Source organism: Megascapheus bottae, chromosome 16, assembly GCF_031878675.1.
Source record: "Megascapheus bottae isolate mThoBot1 chromosome 16, mThoBot2.hap1, whole genome shotgun sequence".
Lineage (NCBI taxonomy): Eukaryota > Metazoa > Chordata > Mammalia > Rodentia > Geomyidae > Megascapheus > Megascapheus bottae.
In genome coordinates, this window is record NC_143524.1 from 47,628,897 (window position 1) to 47,652,363 (window position 23,467).

The 23,467-nt window shown below is 37.0% G+C and overlaps 1 protein-coding gene across 4 annotated transcripts in view; it reads right to left on the reverse strand.

Annotated features, from left to right (window-relative positions):
* Window positions 1-4,793: 4,793 nt before the first annotated feature.
* Window positions 4,794-23,467, reverse strand: part of Nars2 (asparaginyl-tRNA synthetase 2, mitochondrial) — a 106,975-nt gene continuing 88,301 nt past the window's right edge. For 2 of the 4 annotated variants that reach the window (XM_090348506.1, XM_090348504.1), the window contains 3 exons: window positions 11,355-11,452; window positions 8,653-8,679; window positions 4,794-5,486 (listed from right to left, as the gene is read on the reverse strand). In XM_090348506.1, coding sequence (XP_090204632.1) covers window positions 5,342-5,486; window positions 8,653-8,679; window positions 11,355-11,452 — 270 coding nt within the window. In that variant the 3' untranslated portion in view covers window positions 4,794-5,341. Of the gene's footprint in view, window positions 5,487-8,652; window positions 8,680-11,354; window positions 11,453-14,273; window positions 14,600-18,293; window positions 18,444-19,714; window positions 22,082-23,467 lie in introns of those variants that run through there. The other 2 variants (XR_016538095.1, XM_090348505.1) reach the window with 2 other exon arrangements.

The following is a 23,467-nucleotide window of genomic DNA, read 5'->3' on the forward strand; positions in this document are numbered from 1 at the left end:
TCTCATTTTTGGGAGATGCTAAAAAAAGATAGAGACAACCTTCATTCTAAGAGTTTAGTGTGCTTCACTATCTTATACTGTCTATATTTTTCTAGGCTCATCTCTGCAATCCCTAAGTGGAGGGGGCTGTTTATAGGAAATGGAACAACAACTTCAGGCTGTAAGGCAAACAATAAGAAGGTAGTGACTTTAAAGCTCCTGAGACATTCAAGATTCGTATCACAAAACACTTAGGGAACAGGGAGTAGACAGGGGAAGGAAGTTCTAATTGCCAAAAGAAAGGCCAGTTTGAAGGATGTGCTTCTGACAAGGAACTTGTGCAACAGTTCTAGGAGAGACTTGGTTCAACTAAGCAGCTATAGGTTCTACAGTGGAGGAGGTTCGGAGAAGACAGTGTTGTTTGAATTTGTTTCATTTGTATGCCACAGACAGGCAGCTTTTCCTATATTCTAACAATCAGAGTTGAAGACAGAAACATTCCGTATTTACCAAAGGTACACTGGGGTCAATTACTAGGTAGAGGAAATACACAAAGGAGTAGTTTATACACCACAGATAGGGAAATGGATATGATCTCTATGAGGTTTTTCTTTTTGTGGCCGCACTGCAGTTTCAATTCACAACCTTACATTTTCTTAAGCAGGCACCCTGCCATTTGACCCATATCCCCGAAGCCTTTTTGCTTATTATTTTTCACACAGGTCCACATGTTTGGACTGTGATCCTATTATGAAGCCCCCACAGCTGTTATAACAGTCATATTACCACCTTGTGGTAATACCACAATACCAGCTTGTTTGTTGAGACTAAGTCTCTGTAACTTTTGCCTGGGATGGCCTTGAACCATAATTCTCATGATTTGTGCTTCTCAAGTAGCTAGATTTTTATAGGCATGAGCTACCACACCCAGTTAACAAGAGGTTTTTCAAAACTTCAATTCTGAAACAGCAAACTAGCTATTCTTGCTAAGCCAGTGTTTAGAAAGGCTGTTGAATCAGTCAGCTGTAAATGGCCCAGGTTCTGCCAAATATAGTTCGTCAGGTACTTGCAGCACTGAACACTTCTGCTACACAGGCTATTCTAGTATCAGAGCCCATTTCATTTGCCTCCTCCACCATCTCCTACAGATGGTAATTCTAGAGCCCATTTTCAGTTACCAAATACCTATCACTTTGGAGGGGAGGGGAGACACAATTATAATACCCAAGCATGTTCTTATATGTCTGTATATAATATACTCCAGGATGATCTTAAGAGGGAAGAAGAATGGGAGTATAAACTCATTAGAAATGTGAGGTAATTTACCTTCCTACCAATGAGAGGTGAAGGTGGCCAGTCTGGGTTACCTAGTCAGAATCTGTCTCAAAATCAAAACATTAACAAAAAATCCTAACAACAAGAACAAAAAAAAAAGCAGTTAAAACTGATCCTGATGTGGATGTGATCCTGTTATTCAGGAGCCCAAGATCTGAGGATCATGGTTCGAAGATAGCTTGGGCAAGAAAAGTCCTTCAGATTCTTATCTCCAAACACACACACACACACACACACACACACACACACACACACACACACACACGCACAATGAAAAAAGAAAAAAAAAACAAAAGCGGAGCTGTGGCTCAAGTGGTAGAGTGCTAGCTGGCCATGAGCAAAAAAGCTTGGGGATAGCACCCACACACTGAAATCAAGCCCCAGTAATGGCGCAATATAATACAACAAAATGAAACAAAACAACCTTAAGCATTGTAAAGCTTAATTACATCTCTTGGTCTAGGCATCTTTAAGCATCTTTATCATTTCCTTTATTTGAGCTCAATCAATGTCTTTCTCTATATTACCACTTGAGCCTCTGGCTTTTTGGTAGTTAATTGGGAGGTTAGAGTGTCATGAACTTTCCTACTCAGGCTGGCTTCATATAGTGATCCTCCGATCTCAAATCAGCACTTTCTCCACATTAAGTCCCCTTTGTTGTGCAGAACAAGAAAACCAGAAGCCCAAGTCTAGTCTATGTTCTGTAACATGCCCAGTACATACTGGACCTTAAGATTCAAGATTTGTTGATTACTAGAAGGTCTGTTTTTAATGTATCTATAGATTGAAAGTAGCGAACTACTCTCTCAATATCAGCAACTCCCAATCTTAGAAATGAACTAATCTTTTCACTTTATGAATTTCAAACCTACTCAGATACAAGACAGCAAGATTCATGATACACAGTTTTTATGGATTAGGAAAACAAAATAGTGAAAAGAATTTTAGCAACTGTAAAGTAGTGGTCAAGTGAGAGTCGTATTATCACTTGGATATTGCAAGTCCAAAAGCATTTACAAACCATAAAGATCTAGAACGAAGTTACCTAAGTCATGAGCTGTTTAATTAATGAGTAGCTACTTGAATGCCAGTTTAAAAACCATCTACATTCCTGGAAACTTCTTTGCAAAGGCCCCCAGAAACTACCCCAAGTGCTAACAATGCTAACACATTTATTGGACTCCCCCCTGCCTCCCCCAAAATCAGTAAGAGCTAAACAGAGGGCTAGCTGATAGAGGGGCATCTAACGCTCCTGGCAATAGTAGTGGAAGTCCCACTGAATCACTTAGTATATGCAATCAAAGTGGTTCTCTATTGTTTTCCTATCTTGAAATTTGGAATATAAATTGAGAAGAAATTATAATTGGATTTTATTCTCACCTATTTTCTATTATATACATTTTAGACTACTGAATGAATATAAATACTGAACAGAAGCCAGAGTACCCCACACATTTCTTATCAATTCAATCCAGGCCGATCTGTCTTTCAATTCTACATTTTTATATACTTGCCTCACCACTTATGAAAATACATGAACAAACAGTAATTCAATCCACTAAACATCTTTCATCTATAAATACTGAAGCAAGAGATTTAAAGATGGATAGAGCTAATCCATTTCACCAAATGCATTTTCAAAGCTTGTTCAGTCATGCTTGAATGTCTAGATTTAATTTACAGAGAAGATGAATATATGACATTGCAGAAGGAAGCTTCTGGCAGATCCTGTTTAGGAGGGACAAAAGGTCAAACAGTACTTTGCTGGTCTGTGAGTCTCTATGCTGGGCTGGAGGGTGAAGGTTATGTCTATCTGGAATGGCTCACTACACAATTAAGTCTCATCTCACCAAGCACTATGATAGTGCAGTTCCCCTCAGGCAGAAGGATATCAGGTAGATAGTAACTTTTTTTTTGTCACTGGATGGGCTTGAACTCAGGGCCTGGGTGCTGGCCCTGAGCTTTTTTGTTTTGTTTTGTTTTGTTTTTGTGGGTCATGGGCTTTAACTGGCCTGGGCGCTGTTCCTGAGCTCTTCAGCTTAAGGCTACCACCCTACCCTTGAGCCAAGCCCCACTTTCCGTTTTCTAGAGGTTAATTGGAGGTAAGAGTCTCAGGTTCTTTTGTGCCTGAGCTGGCTTTGAACCTTGATCCTCAGATCTTAGCCTCCTGGGTAGCTAGGATTACAGGGGTGAGCCACTGGGACCCAGCCCAACTTTTAAAAAATTTTAGCCATTTACCTCAAAATTTGAAATGAGAATGACAACTGATACTGAAGAGAATATTTCTAAGTTCCAGAATACATTTATTTGTGTTATCATCTTTTGGGGTGAATAATGCTAGAAACCTTGGATAAAACCTATCTGATTTCTCCCCATAGGAAGCCAGGTATACAAGTAGCAATATAAATCACCTTTTAACTCATGAAGGATTCTAAGATTATTATTACAGCATAGATAGTCCTACATTAAACTCACGTTCTAGTCACTATACACAGACTCATATACATTGCTTTGTGTAGAATGTAACATCCAGAAATTACCTAATGAGGGTGCATCAAGTTTTTTCTCTGATGTTGCCTATAAACCAGTTTCATTTTGGTATTTCATCCAATTTACCTGACATCATTGTTTGCTTTGCTTAACTATTGGTAAAAGAAAAGAATTGAGCCAAAGATGGAAATTATTAGCTTATAGTAAGTGTTCAGATTCAACCATACATTCAACCTCTGCTCAACTTTAAAGGCATAAATGAGTAAACATGAAGTTGTGGAAGTATACTACTGAAGGTTATAACAAAAAGTCATGAAACAAAGTAGCTAATGTTTTCAGGAGAATCTTTCCTCATTCCACATGTTCAAATCTACTGTCTAACTTTTAGACTCAGACTTCATTATACATTCTCTGAGTCTTAGTATTCAATAAAATATAGGACTGTATGTGTTTTAAAGGTGAGACTACAAACTAATTATTAGTGATTATTTTTAGCATAGTTTATAGATCGAAGGGACGTTAGGAGTTTACCTACTTTAAAATGGAGTAGATATTTCTCAACATGTCTAATTCTCACAGCTACATTAACGGCAGTGCTGGGACCAGAACCTTGAGTTTTTTTCTAACTTAGCATTAGTTATTTTAGACTTATTGTCATCATCTAATATTATATAGCTCTACCTGGTTTTTCAAAAATCATGGGATGCATGAGTCTTGATGACTTTGGAAACTATAGACTATTAGAGCAGTTACAAATATCTAGTATCAATCATCTAGAATACAGTCTAAAAAGTTTAATTAATGTAATTGCATCAACTTTTATAATTAATGATTAGTAGTTACGTATGTTTTTTTTTAATACCCAGGGCAATGGAAGATTTAAATTCATTAACTCAATTAAGACCTTGATAAGCAATTTTCATCTATAAAGTTTAGTAAAAACTGAGAATAGGAATGGCAGTTATTGAAAGTTAAATGGCAAAAGAGGAAAGACCCAACAATACTTTATTTTGAGCTGTTGGTTGTTTCTCAAAAGCTAAACATGTAAGTGATCTACTGATTAAAGACAAAGAAAAATATTATCTTATTCTGGCCCAATTTGAAAAGATTTTTGGGACTATTTAGTTCATTGTTTCCCCCCCTTCCTCCCTTTTTCCTTCCTACCCCCCATTCTCTCTCCTTTCTTCTTTTTTTGAGATGGGGCTCACTGTGTTGTCCCAGATGTCCTTGAACTCCTAGGCAAAAGTGATTCTTCTGTCCCAGCTTCGGGAGTGGCTGGGACTACAGGCCCATATTTTTCTTAATCGAGGTAATAGATTTGAATGTCCACTTGCTAGAAGTTCCTCTTCTGGAGGAATTAATTCTTCAATAAATTTCTTTTTCTTCCTAAAAGAGTCATAACTCTTTCTTTCATCTTACAGAACAATAATTATACATTAAAATCAACATTTCTATAGCTCAATCACTCAGACTTCTGTATGCATATTCTGATGCAGTGTCTTTACCACAGAGAACTTTTCTTTGACAAACCTTTTAGCTATAAGAGACAGGAATGAGTAAATCTTGGAAAAGGGATAACATCTTTGATATTGGCAATTCCCAAGATGCACTGTAAGTAGCGTTCAAATCCCATCCCAAAACCTCCATGTGGCACAGATCCAAATCGACGAAGGTCCAGATACCTGTTTTGAAAAATAAAGAGTTTTGAAAAAGAGAATGATCACCTATAAACACTGTTCAGAATTATAAACACACCTATACACACGATTAGAATTATACATCTTAAAAAGTCTTTTGCAAGCACTCTCCCAGTAGGCCAAACTCATGGCCCCTCAAAAGTCTTTTGCAATAATTTGTTATTGTTCTATGTCATTGTGGTAGACCAGGCTAGTCTTCTCCCTCCTCCCAGATAGAAATGGAGAACCTAAAGGGATGTAGCTACTCAAGGTTACCCAGATAAGTGACAGTACATCCTATTGTGTAGCTGTAGGTTACTTGGTTCTTTTTCCTTTAAAGTTATTTATGAGTCCAAAAACAAAAAGTCTTGCCTCATGAAGCTAGAGTAAGTTTTACTGGTATACTCTCTTCTGTCTCTTGAAATGACAATGATAATGCTCTTTTTCCTCCTTGTCCAAGTTATATTGTTGAATGCACAGAAGAGAATGAAGAGCTTTTTCAGTCATTATAAAGAGTTACGCCCTTGATTGTACACTACATGGGGGCAGGCATGAGTATTGATCTATCTTTTCTCCAAGGAATGTTCCACAATAGGTGCTTCCTTCTGACGAGTAACTCTTTGAGGTTGCAAAGATACACTTTTCGGGTGCAGGAGTGAGTCCATTTTTCTGCTTGTAGACCAATGACAATTTCTGGAGTCATTTTTCTGGCACACTCAACAGCCTCTAATACTTTCCCAGACATATTCTAGTCTCACTTAAGACAACATGACTTACACATTGTATAGCCATGACTGAGACACCAATTTCAATAAACCAACATAGAATAAGACTCTTGAAAGAAAGAGACTTTATACAATTTGTATCATTTGATATGGAAATTTTTGAGTAATCTAATATGAATTAAAATAAGCTTATAGTATCTTAAGTGATAGTTAAATGACTAAGACATATTTATCACACAGCTGATAGCCATTTGGCTCTTCAAGTACAAAGATTGTCATCTATGTCCTCACTATTTATAGTAATAGATATATTAAATTCTTATCTTCTTAAAAAAGACAAATTTCAACAAGATGAGCTGTAACCAGAAAAACATAATGACTTATTGATCTCAGATCAAACTTCAATTAGTATCTTGAGTAACTGAAAATTTTATTTGCTGAATTTATATTTTAGGTTTATAAGTCATTCAAACATCCTTTGGATTTAGTGACAAAATGAGACAAGATCAGTCAAAGGCACATCAATCTACTTGTCATAAATATCTGAAGAAATAATTTTAGATGTGTCTAAATTTCATATACACTGGTGCAGACATGTTTGTAAACTCAATTGAAATGACGTATTTCCTGAATTGGGTTTGATAGATTAAAAAAAAAAAAACTACTCCCAAGAAAAATGTGTATATGTACACACACCTACTTGTTGTTACATGATTCTAGGGCAACTGGTTATAGAAGAGATACTATAAATGTTGTGAAACTAGTTACAGGTTTTCTTTGTGTATTGCCTATAGAAACAGGGAATGAAGGAATGAGTCTATTTTCTCATGCGTGGCTGTTCACAGTATGGAGGGACACTAGCAAAGATCAGACTTGAATATTTCTAAAGTACCTTCTACCCTTAATATACTAGATTCCTATGTATTAGAAAGCAAATTAAAATAATAAATACAGTTGGAAATCTTAAAGAATGTGAAAACTTTAGTTTGGAAAGATTAATATTGATTGTCAATAAAGACTAAGCAAGACCTAAATAATTAACAATCACTAATTAAAATAATTAGCTATGGGGCCGGGAGTTTGGCCTAGTGGTTAAAGTGCTTGCCTAGCATGCATGAAGACCCGGGTTTGATTCCTCTGTACCACATACATAGAAAAAAGCCAGAAGTGGTGCTGAGGCTCAAGTGGTAGAGCTCTAGCCTTGAGAAAGTCCAAGGACAGTGCTCAGGCCCTGAGCTCAAGTCCAGGACCGGCAAAATTAAAAAAATAAATAAATAAAAAATATAAAATAATTAGCTTTTCATCAAGGCTGGTTTTTATATACTGTATTATCTCATAGACAAAGTCTAAGGAGAAATGCATATGCTTGCTTAGTCAGGCTTATTAACTAAGTAGCAAGACTTAGAACAAAGGAAAAGAGGTAGAAAGTAGCATTTACTGAGTCTATTCGGAGTGAATATTTAATTTATATTGTTTCATTTCATACTTTCAATAACTCTGAGAAACAATGTAAGAAGCCAAGCTTCTTACATTATATACTGAAAGCCCTTAATGACAATTACAAAGCACTCAAATGCCATTACCTGGACCTAATTTTAGCATCTCTAAAACCTATTTTATACATTACTAAAAGCCACATACATAATCTGCCCCTTCCTTGCCTGGACAGAAAAAGGTTAATGAAATTGTTGGCAGTATTATATCAGAAATACTAACAAATAATTTATCTTGGAAAGTTTTTTTAATGGGATTGTGAAACAGAGCTATCTGCAGACAGATGAACTTCTCTAGGTAACTAAGATTCCAGTTCTTGGAGACCTCAGACTTAATTTGACTCTTCAAATTCACACATAAAGAAACTGAAGCATAGTCAAGAGAGAAAAGATATTTGACTAAAAGACCACTTCTCAGCTCCATACTTTTAACTATAAGATCTTGGTTAAGGCAATTCGCATTTCTGGGACTCAGGTCTAAAAGGGTTAATAAAAGGAGGTAATAACAGTACCTAATTCTTTGAGCATTGTGATGGATCATGTGAAATACATACATAAAAATGTCAAACAACAGGTAACAGTTTTGTAACATAAAAACATTTTTATGGAGCCAAAGAAAATTAGTAAGCTTCTAATTCCTTATTCATTTCTTAACACTCTCCCACAGGGTGGAGAAATACAAGTAAAAATCCTTTTTTTTTTTTTTTTTTGCCAGTCCTGGCCCATGAACTTAGGGCCTGAGCACTGTCCTTGGACTTTCTCAAGGCTGGAGCTCTACCACTTGAGCCTCAGCACCACTTCTGGCTTTTTTTCTAATGTGATACCAAGGAATTGAACCCGGGTCCTCGTGCTAGGCAAGCACTCTACCACTAGGCTAAACTCCAGGCCCTAAAATCCTTTTATATAACACTCAGACCAACATTAGAATAAAATCATTCAGGGACACATTCTTACCATTGGTAGGCTTCTGTAAGTCCTGATCTGTAAAAGTAAAATAACAAAATTATTTCAGGCAATGGCAATATGATAAATATATAAATCACCAAACATCTATTCTGGGTTTTACGTAAAGAGTGCTTTATGAAAAACTACACAAAAAAGATTGTATCCTCCAACAATATGCAATGCAGTTACGTGCATAAAGCCTTATAGTAAGTTTCCAATACTCTAAGCTGTGCTAAACAATAAATGCTACAGAATGAAAAGAAGATCTAGAGAAAGGACATATCTGGGATGGGCTTATTGTCCTGTGACATGAGAAAAACACAATGACTACTAGTTAAGATGACTGAGTACACACAATGAAGATAGATACAAGACAGATTCTGAGGATGCCTTCATAATACTGTTGAGGTCCAGAAGCATGACCTAGCAAGAGAGTGCTTGCCTAGCATGCACGCAGCCCTGGGTTTGTTTTTCCAGTACCACATAAACAAAAAAGGCCGGAAGTGGTACTATGGCTCAAGGGGAAGAGCACTAGCCTTGAGAAAGCTCAAGGACAGTGCCCAGGCTGAGTTCAAGCCACAGGACTGGAAAAAAAAAATACTGTTACAATCTTGTCTCATCTAGTTTGAGAAATGTGAATAATATTTAAGCGTTCAGTGTTCATTAAAGTTAATCGCAGCCCTGTTTAAATTTAAAAAAATGTATCTAATGATACACTGTGATAAGTTACATATATAATAGTACAGAAAACCATGACCAGCAATCAAAGACAGGAAAACACATATCTACTTCACTGAAAGATAAATTTGGATATTATCAAATATTAGGCAAACATATAATGTTATGAGAAAAGGTTTCCTGGAGGAAGGAAGGAAAGAAAGAAAACAGACCAATAAATCTTTCAACAGATTAGGTTTTTTGCCATGTGTGATCTTTATTGTGCTCACCCCCCCCCCCCAAAAAAAAACCTGAAACAAAACAGAAAATGCTGAAATTCTTTCCATCTAAAGAGTCTGACCTTCACTCCAATTCCACAACTTTCCCAGGACTTTGTGACATTTTCAAAGTAGTACAGAGGTGGTAGTACAGTCCTTTCAGGTCCTCCTTATCCACCTCTCCCAACCTCCTCCCCTCCCTACACTGCCCTTTCTTTGGGAGCTAAGCCAATACAGACCTTAGAGACTTTAGAAGATTGGGATTTTGAAACGAATTACCTAGATTTACAGATTAGGATCTTAGAAAAGCATCTATTTTGAAAGCACAGCTTCATTAGGAAAAGAAGACCTTATGAATGGTTAATTTAATAGAATGTTTTCAAATTATGGCTTTTCCAGATTATGAAACTTAAGTATTATCTGGAGAACTGGATTAAGACAGAGGAAGTTTATGAGTCTGGAACACTGCAAGTCAAAAATCATGGAAAACGGGTTTATAACCTGGCTAACATAGGAAATTATTGTGATTTGCTGGCAGAGCATACATTTTCTGGCAGATCACAAATATACAGGAGTGGTAGTTCAATTAGAAATATGGTTCCCCATTTTTCATCTCCAAAGTATTTTCTTTTTCTTGTTTTTTTTAAAATTTATCTTTTACATTTTTGGGGGAGGCTGGTCCTGACCTGAGCCTTGAACTCAGAGTCTGAACACTGTCCCTGAGCTTCTTTGGCTCAAGGCTAGTACTCTACCACTGGAGCCACCCCTCCACTTATAGCTTTCGTAGGAATTTATTGCAGATAAGAGGGTACCAGTGACCCATTCGAGTAATCCTAGCAACTTAGTAGACTGAGATCTGAGGCTTGTGGTTAGAAGTCAGGCTGGGCTGCAATTAACCACTGGAAAACTGAAAGTGGTGTTGTGGCTCAAAGTGGTAGAATGCTAGCCTTGAGTGGAAAAAGTTCAGGGACAGCACCCATGTCCTAAGTTTCAAGTCCCACTACCACCACTAACAACAAAGTCTCACAGACTTTCTTGCTCAGGCTGGCTTTGAACTGTGATGCTCAGTTCTTAGCCTTCGGAGTAGCTAGTATTACAGGCATGAGCCAACAGCAGCTGGCTTAAATTATCTTTTAAGTAGTTGTACAAAGGAGTTGCCATTTAACAAAGCACTTTACAGATACAATACATCATCTTGATCAATGTTATCCCTTTCTCCAAAGTATTTTCTAGTATTTGTAGTTATTGCCCAGATCTCAAAATAAAATAGCTAAATCAAAAGTCATACACAGTAGAGAACCCAGGAAAGTGAAATTTTCTTATTCCAAATGCTAGCCAACCAGTTATTTTTAGTACTTTTCTTTTCCTGTCTTTATCCTTCTCCTGGTTCAGTCTGTCCTTATGCTGTGGGAGGCTGCCATTCACAAATGAGAGAAGGTTAAAAAGAACACAGGTAAGAGAAAATGCCTCCATTTTCATTTCCAAGCTTTGCAGGGAAAATCTCCCTCTTCCTTTTGATATTAAAAAGCTTCTCTCCACAGAGAGATATGTGTACAAATAGTGGACAAATATTATTGTAGGCTTGTTTCTGAAACTGTCTTAGTCTTAAGAAAATGAAAGCTGAGAAAGAAACACTTTGCTCAAGGCTACAGGACTTAGAGATCTATGTCGATGAGGTGTGAGGCCCAGGTTCTTTTCCCCGTTGTTTTAGAGGAACTAACTCTGAGTGCATCCACTCTAGTTCTAAAATAAATTTCTTTAAGGTTTGATCAATACCTGGCCAGTTGCTGCTCTAAGAAATTGTACCGTTCCTCCCTGAGGCTGCCTCCAAAGAGCTCCCCTACTCCAGGAACCAGAAGATCAACAGCAGCAACCTAAGGGGGGGAAAAAAAGGAAAAAGAAAGAAAAGAACCATGAATAACTTTACATTTTCAGATTATTCCAACAATCAGTGCGTACTAAAAATTACCTGCCACTATGCAGAATCAATACACCTTATCCTATTTCCTTCTAGATTTTTTCCTTATATATTTAAGAATCATACGTTATAGATCAAAGTACATTAAAAAAACAAACCTTAACATTCTAAACAGAAAAACATGACCAGCAATCATAGAAAGATCCTTGAGATAGGGAAACACAAAGGCTGAAATCATGAGATGGGGTTTCAGACCAACCTGGGCATAAAGGTAGAAGCCACCATCTTAACCAATAAAAAGCTGAGCATGTTGGCACATACCTGTCGTCCCATTTATAAAGAGATAGCATTACTAGGAAGATTATAGTCCAGGCCAGCCTGGGCAAAAAGCAAGACCCTATTCAAAAAATAACAAAAGCAGAAAGGACTGGGAACATGGCTCCAGTGGTAACCTGTTGCTCAGCAAGCTAAAGACACTAAACTCCAGTATCAAATAAACAAACTTAAATATGCAAATTGCTTTCCTTTACTGTAAGATGAGTATTTCTCCCTGTATCCCTAAAAAACAACCTTTAATGTTTTAATAGCTGTAGAGTTTACTGTTCAGAAGTTTACGCATAGTGGGCATACCTCTAAGCCCAGTACTCAGAAACATAAGGCAAGAGAATCTTGAGTTCAAAGTCAGACTATACTATACATTCTCTCATAAAAGAAAACATAAAAAGTATTATAGTTTATATAATTGCTTTCTTTCTGGTGTGCGCGCGCACGCGTGTGCATGTGTTCTCCTAATAATGTGACTATGAAGAATTTATTTTTTTGGTCCTGGGAATTGACCAGGCTTGTGCATATTAACTGAGCTATACTGCTGGCCATTATAATGAAGAGATGTATTCTGCAACAATTCAGAATGTGATATGTAAGTTTATGTAAGTACTGATTATTAGTCAGAGATGAATTCATACATACCACTTTGGAGTTTCTTATCTTGGTAAAATTAAGAAGACAACATAAAACTATACAGGTAAGAGAATGAATGAACTACGACTGGCATATACTTGTTCCACCTCTTCTACTCAGAAAGTTGGCAACAGATAACCAAAGGCCTTAAAAATGTATTATGTTTTGAGTCAGCAACAGAAGTTGTAGGCACTAGTACTAACAAAATATTCAGAGGTGTAAAAAGGAGATTAAAATACAGGATGTTTGTTATAGCATTACTTACAATAACAAAACAAGTGCACATTAATAGACTATTTGATTAATTTCACACCAGGATACAAAAAAAGGGGACTTATTTGTACATAATGGGTGTTAATTATGTTGCCACTATAATGTGAATGTGGATTTAAATGATTTCTTCTTTTCTCCTATTTGTATTTCCTTACTATCTACAATGAAGATTTGTCACAAAGTATCCTAAAGGGGAGTAAAGGGGAACTGGCAGCTTATTATTTCAGTTTGTATTTCAATTACTAGTAGCACTTAATTTTATAGAACAGTTATTTGCAATCAATATTACTTTGGGAGAGAAATTTCTTTTCTTTTCTTTTTAAAGCCCAAGAATCTAAAAGTAAAAAACTGAAAAAGATTTAGTGTAATGCTGGGCATGGTGGCTCAAGTCTGAGTTAGTTGAGATTCAGAGATCATGGCTTGAGGCCAGTCCCAGCAAAACAGGTAATAAAGAGTCTGTTTCACCTGGTTGGGTTCAGTGGGTGAACCTGTGATCCCAACACTAGTAAAGGCATAATGATTGGGCACAGTGGTGCAGCGGTTATCTTCAGTATTGCAGGAAAAGTACTGGCTCTACCAACCAGAGTGCAACTGGGAAATGAAGCCACATATGCTTGAATTTCCCTTCAGGAAATATCCAACCGTTTTAAGTAGATGGTCCAAAGCATTTTTATTTATTTCTGTTCCCAAGTTTCATCTCTGATTATTTCTGAGCAACAGAGATAAAAATAATGACACAAGAACACCTAACGTAATTCAACCTTCTTACATTAGTGTTTTTTCTGGAACCTTGTTAAATCACAGCCAAGAGTCAGCCATGGCCTGCAATTATTAAACATCTTTCTGAATTAACAATCCTATAAAGTTTAAGACCAGAAAATATGCATATTTAAGTTAAAAAAATTTTTTTGTGCGTCATGGGGCTTGAACTCTGGGTCTGGACATTGTCCCTGAGCTCTTCAGCTCAAGGCTACTGCCCTAGCCCTTGAGCCACAGCCCTACTTCCCATTTTCTAGAGGTTAATTGGAGATAAGAGTCTCACGTTCTTTAATCCCCAGGCTGGCTTTGAACTGCAGTCCTCAGATCTCAGCCTCCTGAGTAGCTAGGATTACAAGTGTAAGCCACCATGACTGGCGCATATTTAAGTTTTGGGCTTTGGGAATAATGTGAACTTCAAGAAATAGGAACCAGAGCTAAATCTATCCTTAAAGAATTCATCATATGCATAGTAAAAGGTCTGCTTAATTAAAAAATAACCACAATTTGAGCATTTGTAATTAAGAATCACTACTGTGCTTTACTGAATCTTTAGGGACACTTGAAATAAGAGGAAGGACTTCAGCGCTGCTGTCCTTTCACTCTCCTGCTGGGTACCACTAGAAACTACTTTTTCCCCAGCTTTGAACAAAACTTGTTTACTTTGGGCAAATGTTCTAGGAGTATAATTTCACCTTCTACATAGGTAAGTTTTAATTCTGCTTAAGTCACATAGCTCCAACAGCATGCTGTCTAGAAATACTGGTTTTCAAGCTGAACAAGCCCCAATTTCTACTTATGATACTCCCACATGAATCACATTCTTAGATTCTGGAATGAAACGCAGCTATTAAATTGAACAATCAAGTAAGTCGGGCATAGTAGTTCCAGCCTGTAATCCCTAGCTACCTGAGATGGATGTAGGACCACAGTCTGAGGTTAGCCCCAGCAAACAGCAACAGAAGGGCTGGGGTGTGTGTGGCTCAAGTGGTAGAGTACTTACCTAGCAATCATAACATTATGAGTTCATAACCTGAATATGGCTGAACTCCAAACAAACTTCAAGCAGACTACACAGAAACAAAGCCTTTGATGTACCATCTTTTTTTCTATGCTGAGTTCAAAAAGAAAAAAGAAAAAAAGTTTAACATTCTTTTGTTTTCTTCTCTTCCTTCCTATCTCAATATATATAGTACAATAATACACACACACACACACACACACACACACACACACACACATATAATTTTGGGGGGGGCCAGACCTGGGACTTGAACTCAGGGCCTGAGTACTGTTCCTGAGCTTCTTTTCCTCAAGGCTAGCACTCTACCACTTGAGCCACAGCGTAATTTCTGGCTTTTTCTATTTATGTGATACTGAGGAATTGAATCCCGGGCTTCATGTGGCATGCCAGGCAAGCACTCCACAGCTAAGACCCATTCCCAGCCCCTATCTTAGTATTTTAAAACACTAATCATCACAATCAGATGCTTCTTTATTTAATTTTTCGTAGGCTGCTATTTGTAATGGAGCAATATTACAAAACATTTTTAAGACAATGTTCAACAAGCTGTGGGAAACATGTTTGTGGTCTCAAGATTCTGAACCTTTGTTTTAACTGCGAACACATCAGTATTGTGCGTTTTTCAGATAAGGTCTTGTATTTTTTGCTTAGGACTGACCTCAGATCAAGACAAGATCCTTCTACTTACTGCCTCTACCTGGCTGGGATCACAGACATCAGGATGTCACCACCACCTTATTTACAGAGATGGGGGTCTTGCTATACTTTTATCTAGGCTGGCCTGGAAACTTGATTCCTCTTTTCTCTGCCTCCTGAGTATCTGGTCCTTGAAAGAAGCAAAAGGTTTACAGTTTGCAAAGATTTTAATGGCCTCAAAGGAATGGAATGTACACCTTGTCCTGAAATATATGTTCTTTTTCCCTCAAGGCTAAGGTGATTACCACATTTCTTTCTTCTCTTAGGAGCTCTAAATTCCAAGCGACCTAGCAGAAAACATCAGCTGGAGGCCAAAGGTTTTTATGTGAGTTCTTCCCCTTAACACAGGAAAGAATGTTCCTGTTTAAACCATCATTTTCAGAACTAAAATCTAACTTCTTGAAACTACCTTTGACTCTTCCTATTTCTCCATCTTCAATTTATAGGCTATTGATGGATTTGGGTTTGGATTTTTTAAAAAATTCCTTTCCTCCATTTTAGTAATTGTTACCATTCAATCCCTTTGTAGACTGGAAGAGATCCTCAATTATCCTACTTGTCTCTAATCTCTTCTACCACAATTATACCTGTATACCACTTCCAGAGTTTATTTTTAATTTTTGTCCTCTATTATCCTGGATGAAGTCCAAAGATACCTGCAGTATTTCAGTCTCTCCATAATTTGCTCCAATTTTGCTTAGCTGTCTTTATCACAAACCCCACTATCCACATTTTTATAGTTTTAATTGTGTGTGTGTGTGTGTGTGTGTGTGTGTGTGTGTGTGTATGTCATTACTGGGGCTTGAACTCAGGGCCTGGGTGCTTTCCCTTAGCCTTTTTCCTCAAGGCTGGCACTCTTATTGCTTAAACCACTCCTCCACTTCGGCTTTTTGGTGGGTAACTGGAGGTAAGTCTCATAGATTTTCCTGCCTAGGCTGGCTTCCTGAGTAGTTATGATTCAAGTGTGTGCCACCAGTGTCTAGCTTATAGTTATAATTTGCAAAACAATTTGATACACAATATAAGAGATTTCCACAAGCCTGTGATGATTCATGGGCAATATCCACTTTCAAAGTATTACATATGTACAAAATGTAACTCACTTTCATAAAATCAACACATCATATGATTCTCCTGATAATTCTTATGAGAGCTATTATAAAAAAAGAGCATCCTGGTCCTAACTGTCCTTTTCTCCTTGCTCCGAGATATGACTTGTCTATACACAGGTTTTGACCTTGACTTACCACCATGCTGCCCTCATCAAAAGCCAAACCAAAGGGGCTGTCTTTAAATCTTATAACTGAGTTAAATAAACACTATTTTTTTTGCAAGTTGTCTATCATTGAGTAAACGCAAGAACCTGCGAGTTATGAACAACTGGAATCACAGGCCTTTTATGTTAGCAATTCTAATTAGCACATAGTGGTGGCATTTCCCCACCAACAAATGAGAATGATTATGAACCCTTAACAATATTTGGCCACGAAAGATTAAGTGGTAGATACAGAAGCGAAACCTAGGTTTCATGGTCATATGACAATTGCCTCTTTTGACATCCTACAATAATACTTTATTCCAGAAAGATCAGGGCTCTAGTAAAGCCACCAAATGTGCCACATGTCCTGTAATACTTAACAGTTGTATGATTTTACACAGCTGACTAGCCTCAGGTGCAAAGAAGCAACAGTCTTCTCTGCAAGAAGGGGATTAAAGACCCTATAGGCATATTCCGTTTATTCAATGAGGTTTTCTTTCTCTTCTCTTTCTAACACTGTATTTGTCACATTATAGGTTCTCTCAATAATGGATGCCCACTCAGATCTCTGTTTAATCGACTTTGTTAATCTAAAAGCCTGAGCATATTTCTTCTCTAATTCTGGAAATTGAGTTTGCTTAAATAAGATCATGTAAACAATTTCTAACCTCCCTGAATTTCTTTCCTTTGCTTGTGTTCATAACCATGAAGCTTCAACATCTTTGTTTTACCAGAAGGCTTAGGGAGCATCTGTGTTCACATTTATCTGGCTGAATGGAGAACTACATCAGCAGCAGAGGGTTAAAAATGTATTTTGTAAACACAAAAATACATTTCATCTCTTCATTCTCTAGAATTCTTTAACTTTTCTAGAATTCAAAGTATATAATATTTAATAGTAAAGAATATGGGAAAAATTTAAAATGGGCTGAAATTCCTATTTTTAACTTTGACATAAATTCCTAGGATAGCCATTCAATACTAAAAAAGGCAAATTAGGAAATAAAAGCAGGCACTATATTTCAACAGGTTGTAAAATAACTTAGGTTGATAATATAAAATGTTATAATCTATGGTTAAGATAAATAGCCCTACTGAATGATACCTGAGTATTTTGGTAACAAAAAGCTAGATGAATGGCTGTGAGCCGTCCCGGCTGGGAGCTGAGGTCTGGGCTGTCGAGTAAGCGCGTCCGTTGGTGCGGGGCTGGGCTGGGATGTCGTGGCACCATAAGGCACCGGTATTTAAGAGATTATGGCATCTTTGGGCCGGGAGTTTGGCCTAGTGGTAGAGTACTTGCCTAGCATGCACGAAGACCTGGGTTCGATTCCTCGGTACCACATACATAGAAAAAAGCTGGAAGTGGTGCTGAGGCTCAAGTGATAGAGCTCTAGCCTTGAGAAAGTTCAAGGACAGGGCTCAGGCCCTGAGCTCAAGCCCAGGACTGGCAAAAAAAAAAAAAAAAAAAGAGAGATTATGGCATCTGAAATCCACAATGTTAAAAAAATTTGTAATATTGAGGATCATTCTATTGATCTTCCTAGAAAAAAGAGCTCCAGTTTCACTAATAAAAACACGAAGGAGGTTAAGAAATCTCCAGAATAGTTGGCTGCTTACATAAATAGAACAGTAGGACAAGCTGTGAAAAGCCCAGATAAACTTCATAAGGTGATTTATCACAGAAAGAAAGTTTATCATCCCTTCCCAAATCCTTGCTACAGAAAAAGACAGTCTGCTAAAAGTGGGGGCTGTGACATGGCAAATAAAGGAAATAAACTGGCTTGTGCAAGCCACCTGCCTGAAAAGTTACGCCATGATAGTCGAACATACTTGGTTAACTCCAGTGAAGCTGTTTCTTCACAAACAGAAAGCCCATCATCAAAATTAAGTGTTTTTTTTTTCAGAGGTTTCTCAGGATCATGAAACAATGGCTCAAGTTTTATTCAGCAGGAATTTGAGGTTGAATGTAGCTTTAACATTCTGGAGAAAGAGAAGTATAAGTGAACTTGTAGCATATTTGGTGAGGATAGAAGATCTTGGAGTTGTGGTAGATTGCCTTCCTGTGCTTACCAATAGTTTACAGGAAGAAAAGCAGTATGTCTCTCTTGGCTGTTGTGTAGACTTGTTGCCTCTAGTAAAGTCATTACTTAAAAGGAAATTTGAAGAGTATGTAATAGTTGGCCTGAACTGGCTTCAAGCAGTAATAAAAAGGTGGTAGTCCGAACTATCATCCAAAATAGAAGTTATAAATGATGAAAATATTAAGATTTTAAAACAACAATTAAGTGGACTGTGGGAACAGGAAAACCATCTTACTTGGGTTCCAGGATATACTAGTAATATAGCTAAGGACATAGATGCTTATTTATTACAGTTGCATTGAGAGATTTCATCTACTGAGGTGCATCTGGTTGTTCTGAACATGGTTGGACTATATGATTTCCCCAAACAGATCTCTTCTGGGAACTGTGGGAGGGTGGGAATCAAAACCATTTTTCTTTAAAAAGCCACATAATGAAACCACTAATGAAAATCTTAGCAATCTACTTCACATTGAAGTGGAAAAATATCCACAAGGAGCAGCTCCAACTTTAATGAGGTGAAAGTGCACTGTGAAGATTGTTCACCTGCTGCTTTGGGATGCTTGGTTATTTGGTAACACTGTTTAAGAACTACTGGTCTTACTGCAATCCTACGAAGGAATATTGTCTATACTATATGAGAAGATAAGACAGGACTTACTATTAGAATTACAAAGACCAATCATTAATTTTTGTGTTTTATAAGAAACGCTTTAATGGATGCAGCTATTTTCTTACGTTGAAGACTTTGAAAGTATGAAACATCATAGTAAGTAATCAATATTAAAAAAATTTTGTCCATTCTGATACTATGTATACAAAATGCCTTAATTATTAATAAGCCAATGTGATATGATACCAATGTCTTTTTAAAAAATTAAAACCAATCATGCTTCTGGCATGATGAAAATCATGGAATTAAATCAGGGTTTACATTTATGGAGTGTTCTGTGAAACATATTCCACACAATTTTTAAACTTGAGAGTGTATTTTAGTATTTCTAATTTTTTCCCATAATTTTCCTATCATGTATGTATTTATCTATATAAAGAAAAACGTGAATGGAATGTGTATAAATGAATGTTTAACTGGAATGTCCAGAGCTGACTAATTTATGTTCGCTTTTTTGTATATACATGTCTAATATTTTTCATTTATGTATCCTTTAAACTGCTTTTATTTGAGTAAATTCACTAAATATTTCTATTATTTGCTTTCTTAGTTCTGATTTTTATATATGAATTCTAATTCTTTTTCACTACATTTTTCACAATGATTTAGAATTGTTTACAGTTCTAATAACTGAGCTTGTGTTTTAAATTCCAACTTAACATTACTTCCTCTAATGGTTAGTATGGTCCTTTCTTTTAGATACCAATGTTAATTGGTTAATTCTAGAGTGTTAGAACTTGGAATCCTCCATATCTTCTATTTTTTTCTTTTCTTTTCATTTTTTGTTGATGTGGGGCTTGATTGGAGTCTGATGCCTCAACTGGTGGTTCTTATCATCTTACCTTTTTTCATGCTGGCCGTAGGGCCTTGAACTCAGGGCCCTAAGAGCTATCTCTGAACTTTTTTCCTCAAGGCTTAACCCACAGCTTCATTTCTGGCTTTTTTGGTGCTTAATACATAAATAAGAGTCTCAAAGATTGCCCTGCCTGAGCCAGCTTTGAACCATGTTCCTCAGATCTCAGCCTCTTGAGTAGCTAGAATTACAAGTGTGAATCATTGGCACCCTGCTATCACCTTAATAGGCCTGACAGCCATCTGGACAAAGACACAAATTTCAGTGTTTCTAAAAACTGTATATCTATCTTTAACACTTACCTAGTTAGAGACTACTGACATGAATCCTCAGCATCTTGCTATAAACATGTTAAAATATCTTACACTGAGCTGGCTAATATTGGCTATGGAGGAAACTTCACTGTTAAGTCCTCACACACACGTTCATACCCTATTGGATCAGTTTCATCCCCTGTGTCACAAGAGCTGTTTGTGTATCTCTGTTTCATATTGCGTCCTCAGTGAGCATCAGTTACATCAGCTGGTATTATATCTTCAGATGTGGTGAATTCCAGATTACTGTATTTCTTGATTTGAGTGATGAATTATTTGAGACATCTTTTAGGATGTGGGAATTTGAATTGTAAACCTGTATCATCCTGAAAACTTAAGGTGATGAAATACAGCTTTTCTTTTCTTTTTTTTTTTTGGCCAGTTGGGGCTCTACCACTTGAGCCTCAGCACCACTTCTGGCTTCTTTTTTTTTATGTATGTGGTACCGAGGAATTGAACCTGGGTCTTCATGCATGCTAAGGCAAGCACTCTACCACTAGGCCAAACTCCTGGCCCCGCTTTTCTTTGTTTTGATTGTTTTAGTTATCATGGTCTTATTTAATTATTTGGGTACGTTAACTTGGTTGGAAAGTAGCTGAGGATATAAACTGATCCTCTTAAGTTTGTTCAAAGTAATTTCATGGCTACAGATTGTACCTTTCTCAGGCATTGACCACAAAGACTCAGCTCACGGTCACAGGAAGATGGTGTGTATATCTTATCATAAACCCTGACTACCAAATAGGAAGATAAGTAAAATGATGAGTAAGATAGTAAAGTAAGAGTTCTAAAATACTGTGTTATTTTTAGTTTTATAATATCAAAAAGTCAGGTATCAATAAAATTAAGTACAAATAATGAAAAAAAAGCTATATGCTACAGTACTACATAAATTGTGAAGCACACAAATGTCTTATTATAGTGTTTTCATAGTTTAAGACCACATAACTAGAGAGACTGTGCCAAGGCCTAATGGTTTGCCTCAAGGTAAAATGTATGAATGTGGTCTATAAGAGAAATGCCTTTTTATCTTATGACTCTTACGTTACAGCACTCTTATATTATGTCAGGTGGGAGTACCAGCACCCTTGCCTGGGTACATACACACATAAATGTGCGCTATCATGTAATGGTTAATCCTTGTTAACTTGATTAGTCTGAGAACTCTCTAGGATATTAAGCTTGTCAGTGATAACTTTGACTTAATGAATGGATTAATCCTTTGATAGATTCATAATCTGATGGCATTACTGGGAAGTAAAAAAGACAGGAGATGGGGTCCACTAAGAAAAATTAGGTGACTTGAGATGGGTGCTTAGGGATACTTCCTATATTATCTTTTTTGTTTCCAGGATTTGATGATTTGAAATGCTCTGCCAGGCCCTTCCTGGTAGCTCTGAAACTGTGAGCCAAAATAAACATTCCTCCCTTACATATACTGTTATATATTTTGGTCACAGTGAAATAAAAGTGGCAAATAAAATTATAATAAATTCCCTTTCAGTACTAGGTTTGAACTCAGGGCCTTACAGTTGGCTCAGTTGGCATTCTATTACTTGAGTTAGGCTTCCACTTTTTCTGGTTAATTTTTGGGGTAAAGATCTCACAGACCCTTCTGTCCACGGTTGCCCTTGAACTCTATCCTCTAGATGTCAGCATTCTGAGAAGGCAGGATTACAAGTGGGAGCCACCAGCACCTGGCCACAATAAGTTTAAATCACAATTTAGACAGTAATGATAGAGAACTTCATAGATCCTGACTGTCTACCAATACAAACACTACTATGTACTTTTCATACATTACCTAATTTAGTCATCAGAAATCTAGAAAATAATAAATCACAGCTCTACCTACCATTCTGACTACAACCTCCTGAGATTCTAATGAGTTAGAATGAGCCATGCCCAAGAACGATGAGACATTAAGAAAAGTTTGCTGTTGGTCCAAGGTGGAGAAAAAAACAAAACAAAAAAAACACAAAAAGAAACAATTGAAAGTAGTATCATTCTATTCGTAGAGATTAATAAAATAATATTTAAAGATGATATAACTAAGATAACATAGTTTATATACACAGATCTGAGAGTTGACTGCCCCCAAAGGCATCTTACCATAGGGCCATTAAACCATATTACCATTATATTTAAGCCATATTACCATCATTCACAAAATTTAAAGTAAAAGTTCTTTTTAGCACTCCATCAATTTGCTTAGCAAATCATGTCACAACTCATTATGTGTCTACTACAAGTGTCTAAAACCGTGCTAGATTCTATACATTCACCTTTTCATCTATCTACTCATTTAATTACCTGTTCACCAGTAGGTATGTTCATCAGGCACTTTGTAAGGCACTAACAATATACTGATGAGTGAGAAAGTAATCTTCAGGATCTCTAACACAGAGTCATTAATTCATTAATCAATTAGCCATGTAGTACATAAATACAGAAGAATAACTACATTATAGGTTATGGTTAACAACTGCATTAAAGGTTATGGGCTCATACCTGTAATCCAAGCTACTCATGAGGCTGAGATCTAAGTCAGCTCAGGCAGGAAAGTCTGTGAGACTTAATTTTTTTTTTTTTTGTCAGTTCCTGGGGCTTGAGCTCAGGGCCTGAGCACTGTCCTTGGGCTTTCTCAAGGCTAGGCCTCTACCACTTGAACCACAGTATCACTTCCTGCTTTTCCTATGTATGTGGTACCAAGGAATCGAACCCAGGTCTTTGTTCATGCTAGGCAAGCACTCTACTCCTAGGCCTCGCTCCCAGCCTTTGTGACTCTTATGTCCGATTAACTATCAGAAAACTGGAAGAGGCAGTGTGGCTCAAGTGGTAGAGCTCTAGTCTTAGGCACTAAAGTTCAGGGACAGAGCCCAGGCACGCACACACCAACACACACACAGAGTTATGGTAGATAATGGATGTTCATACTGCAGCCATACAGTGTTGTAAAGACACTTCCACTTAGTTAAACAAAACCAAAATAAAATAAAATCCACCTATACTCGCACTTTTTCTTTCTGTTAAATAGATGATATTTACAGAACATAGGAATCTTGGAATTTCCATGTCAAGCT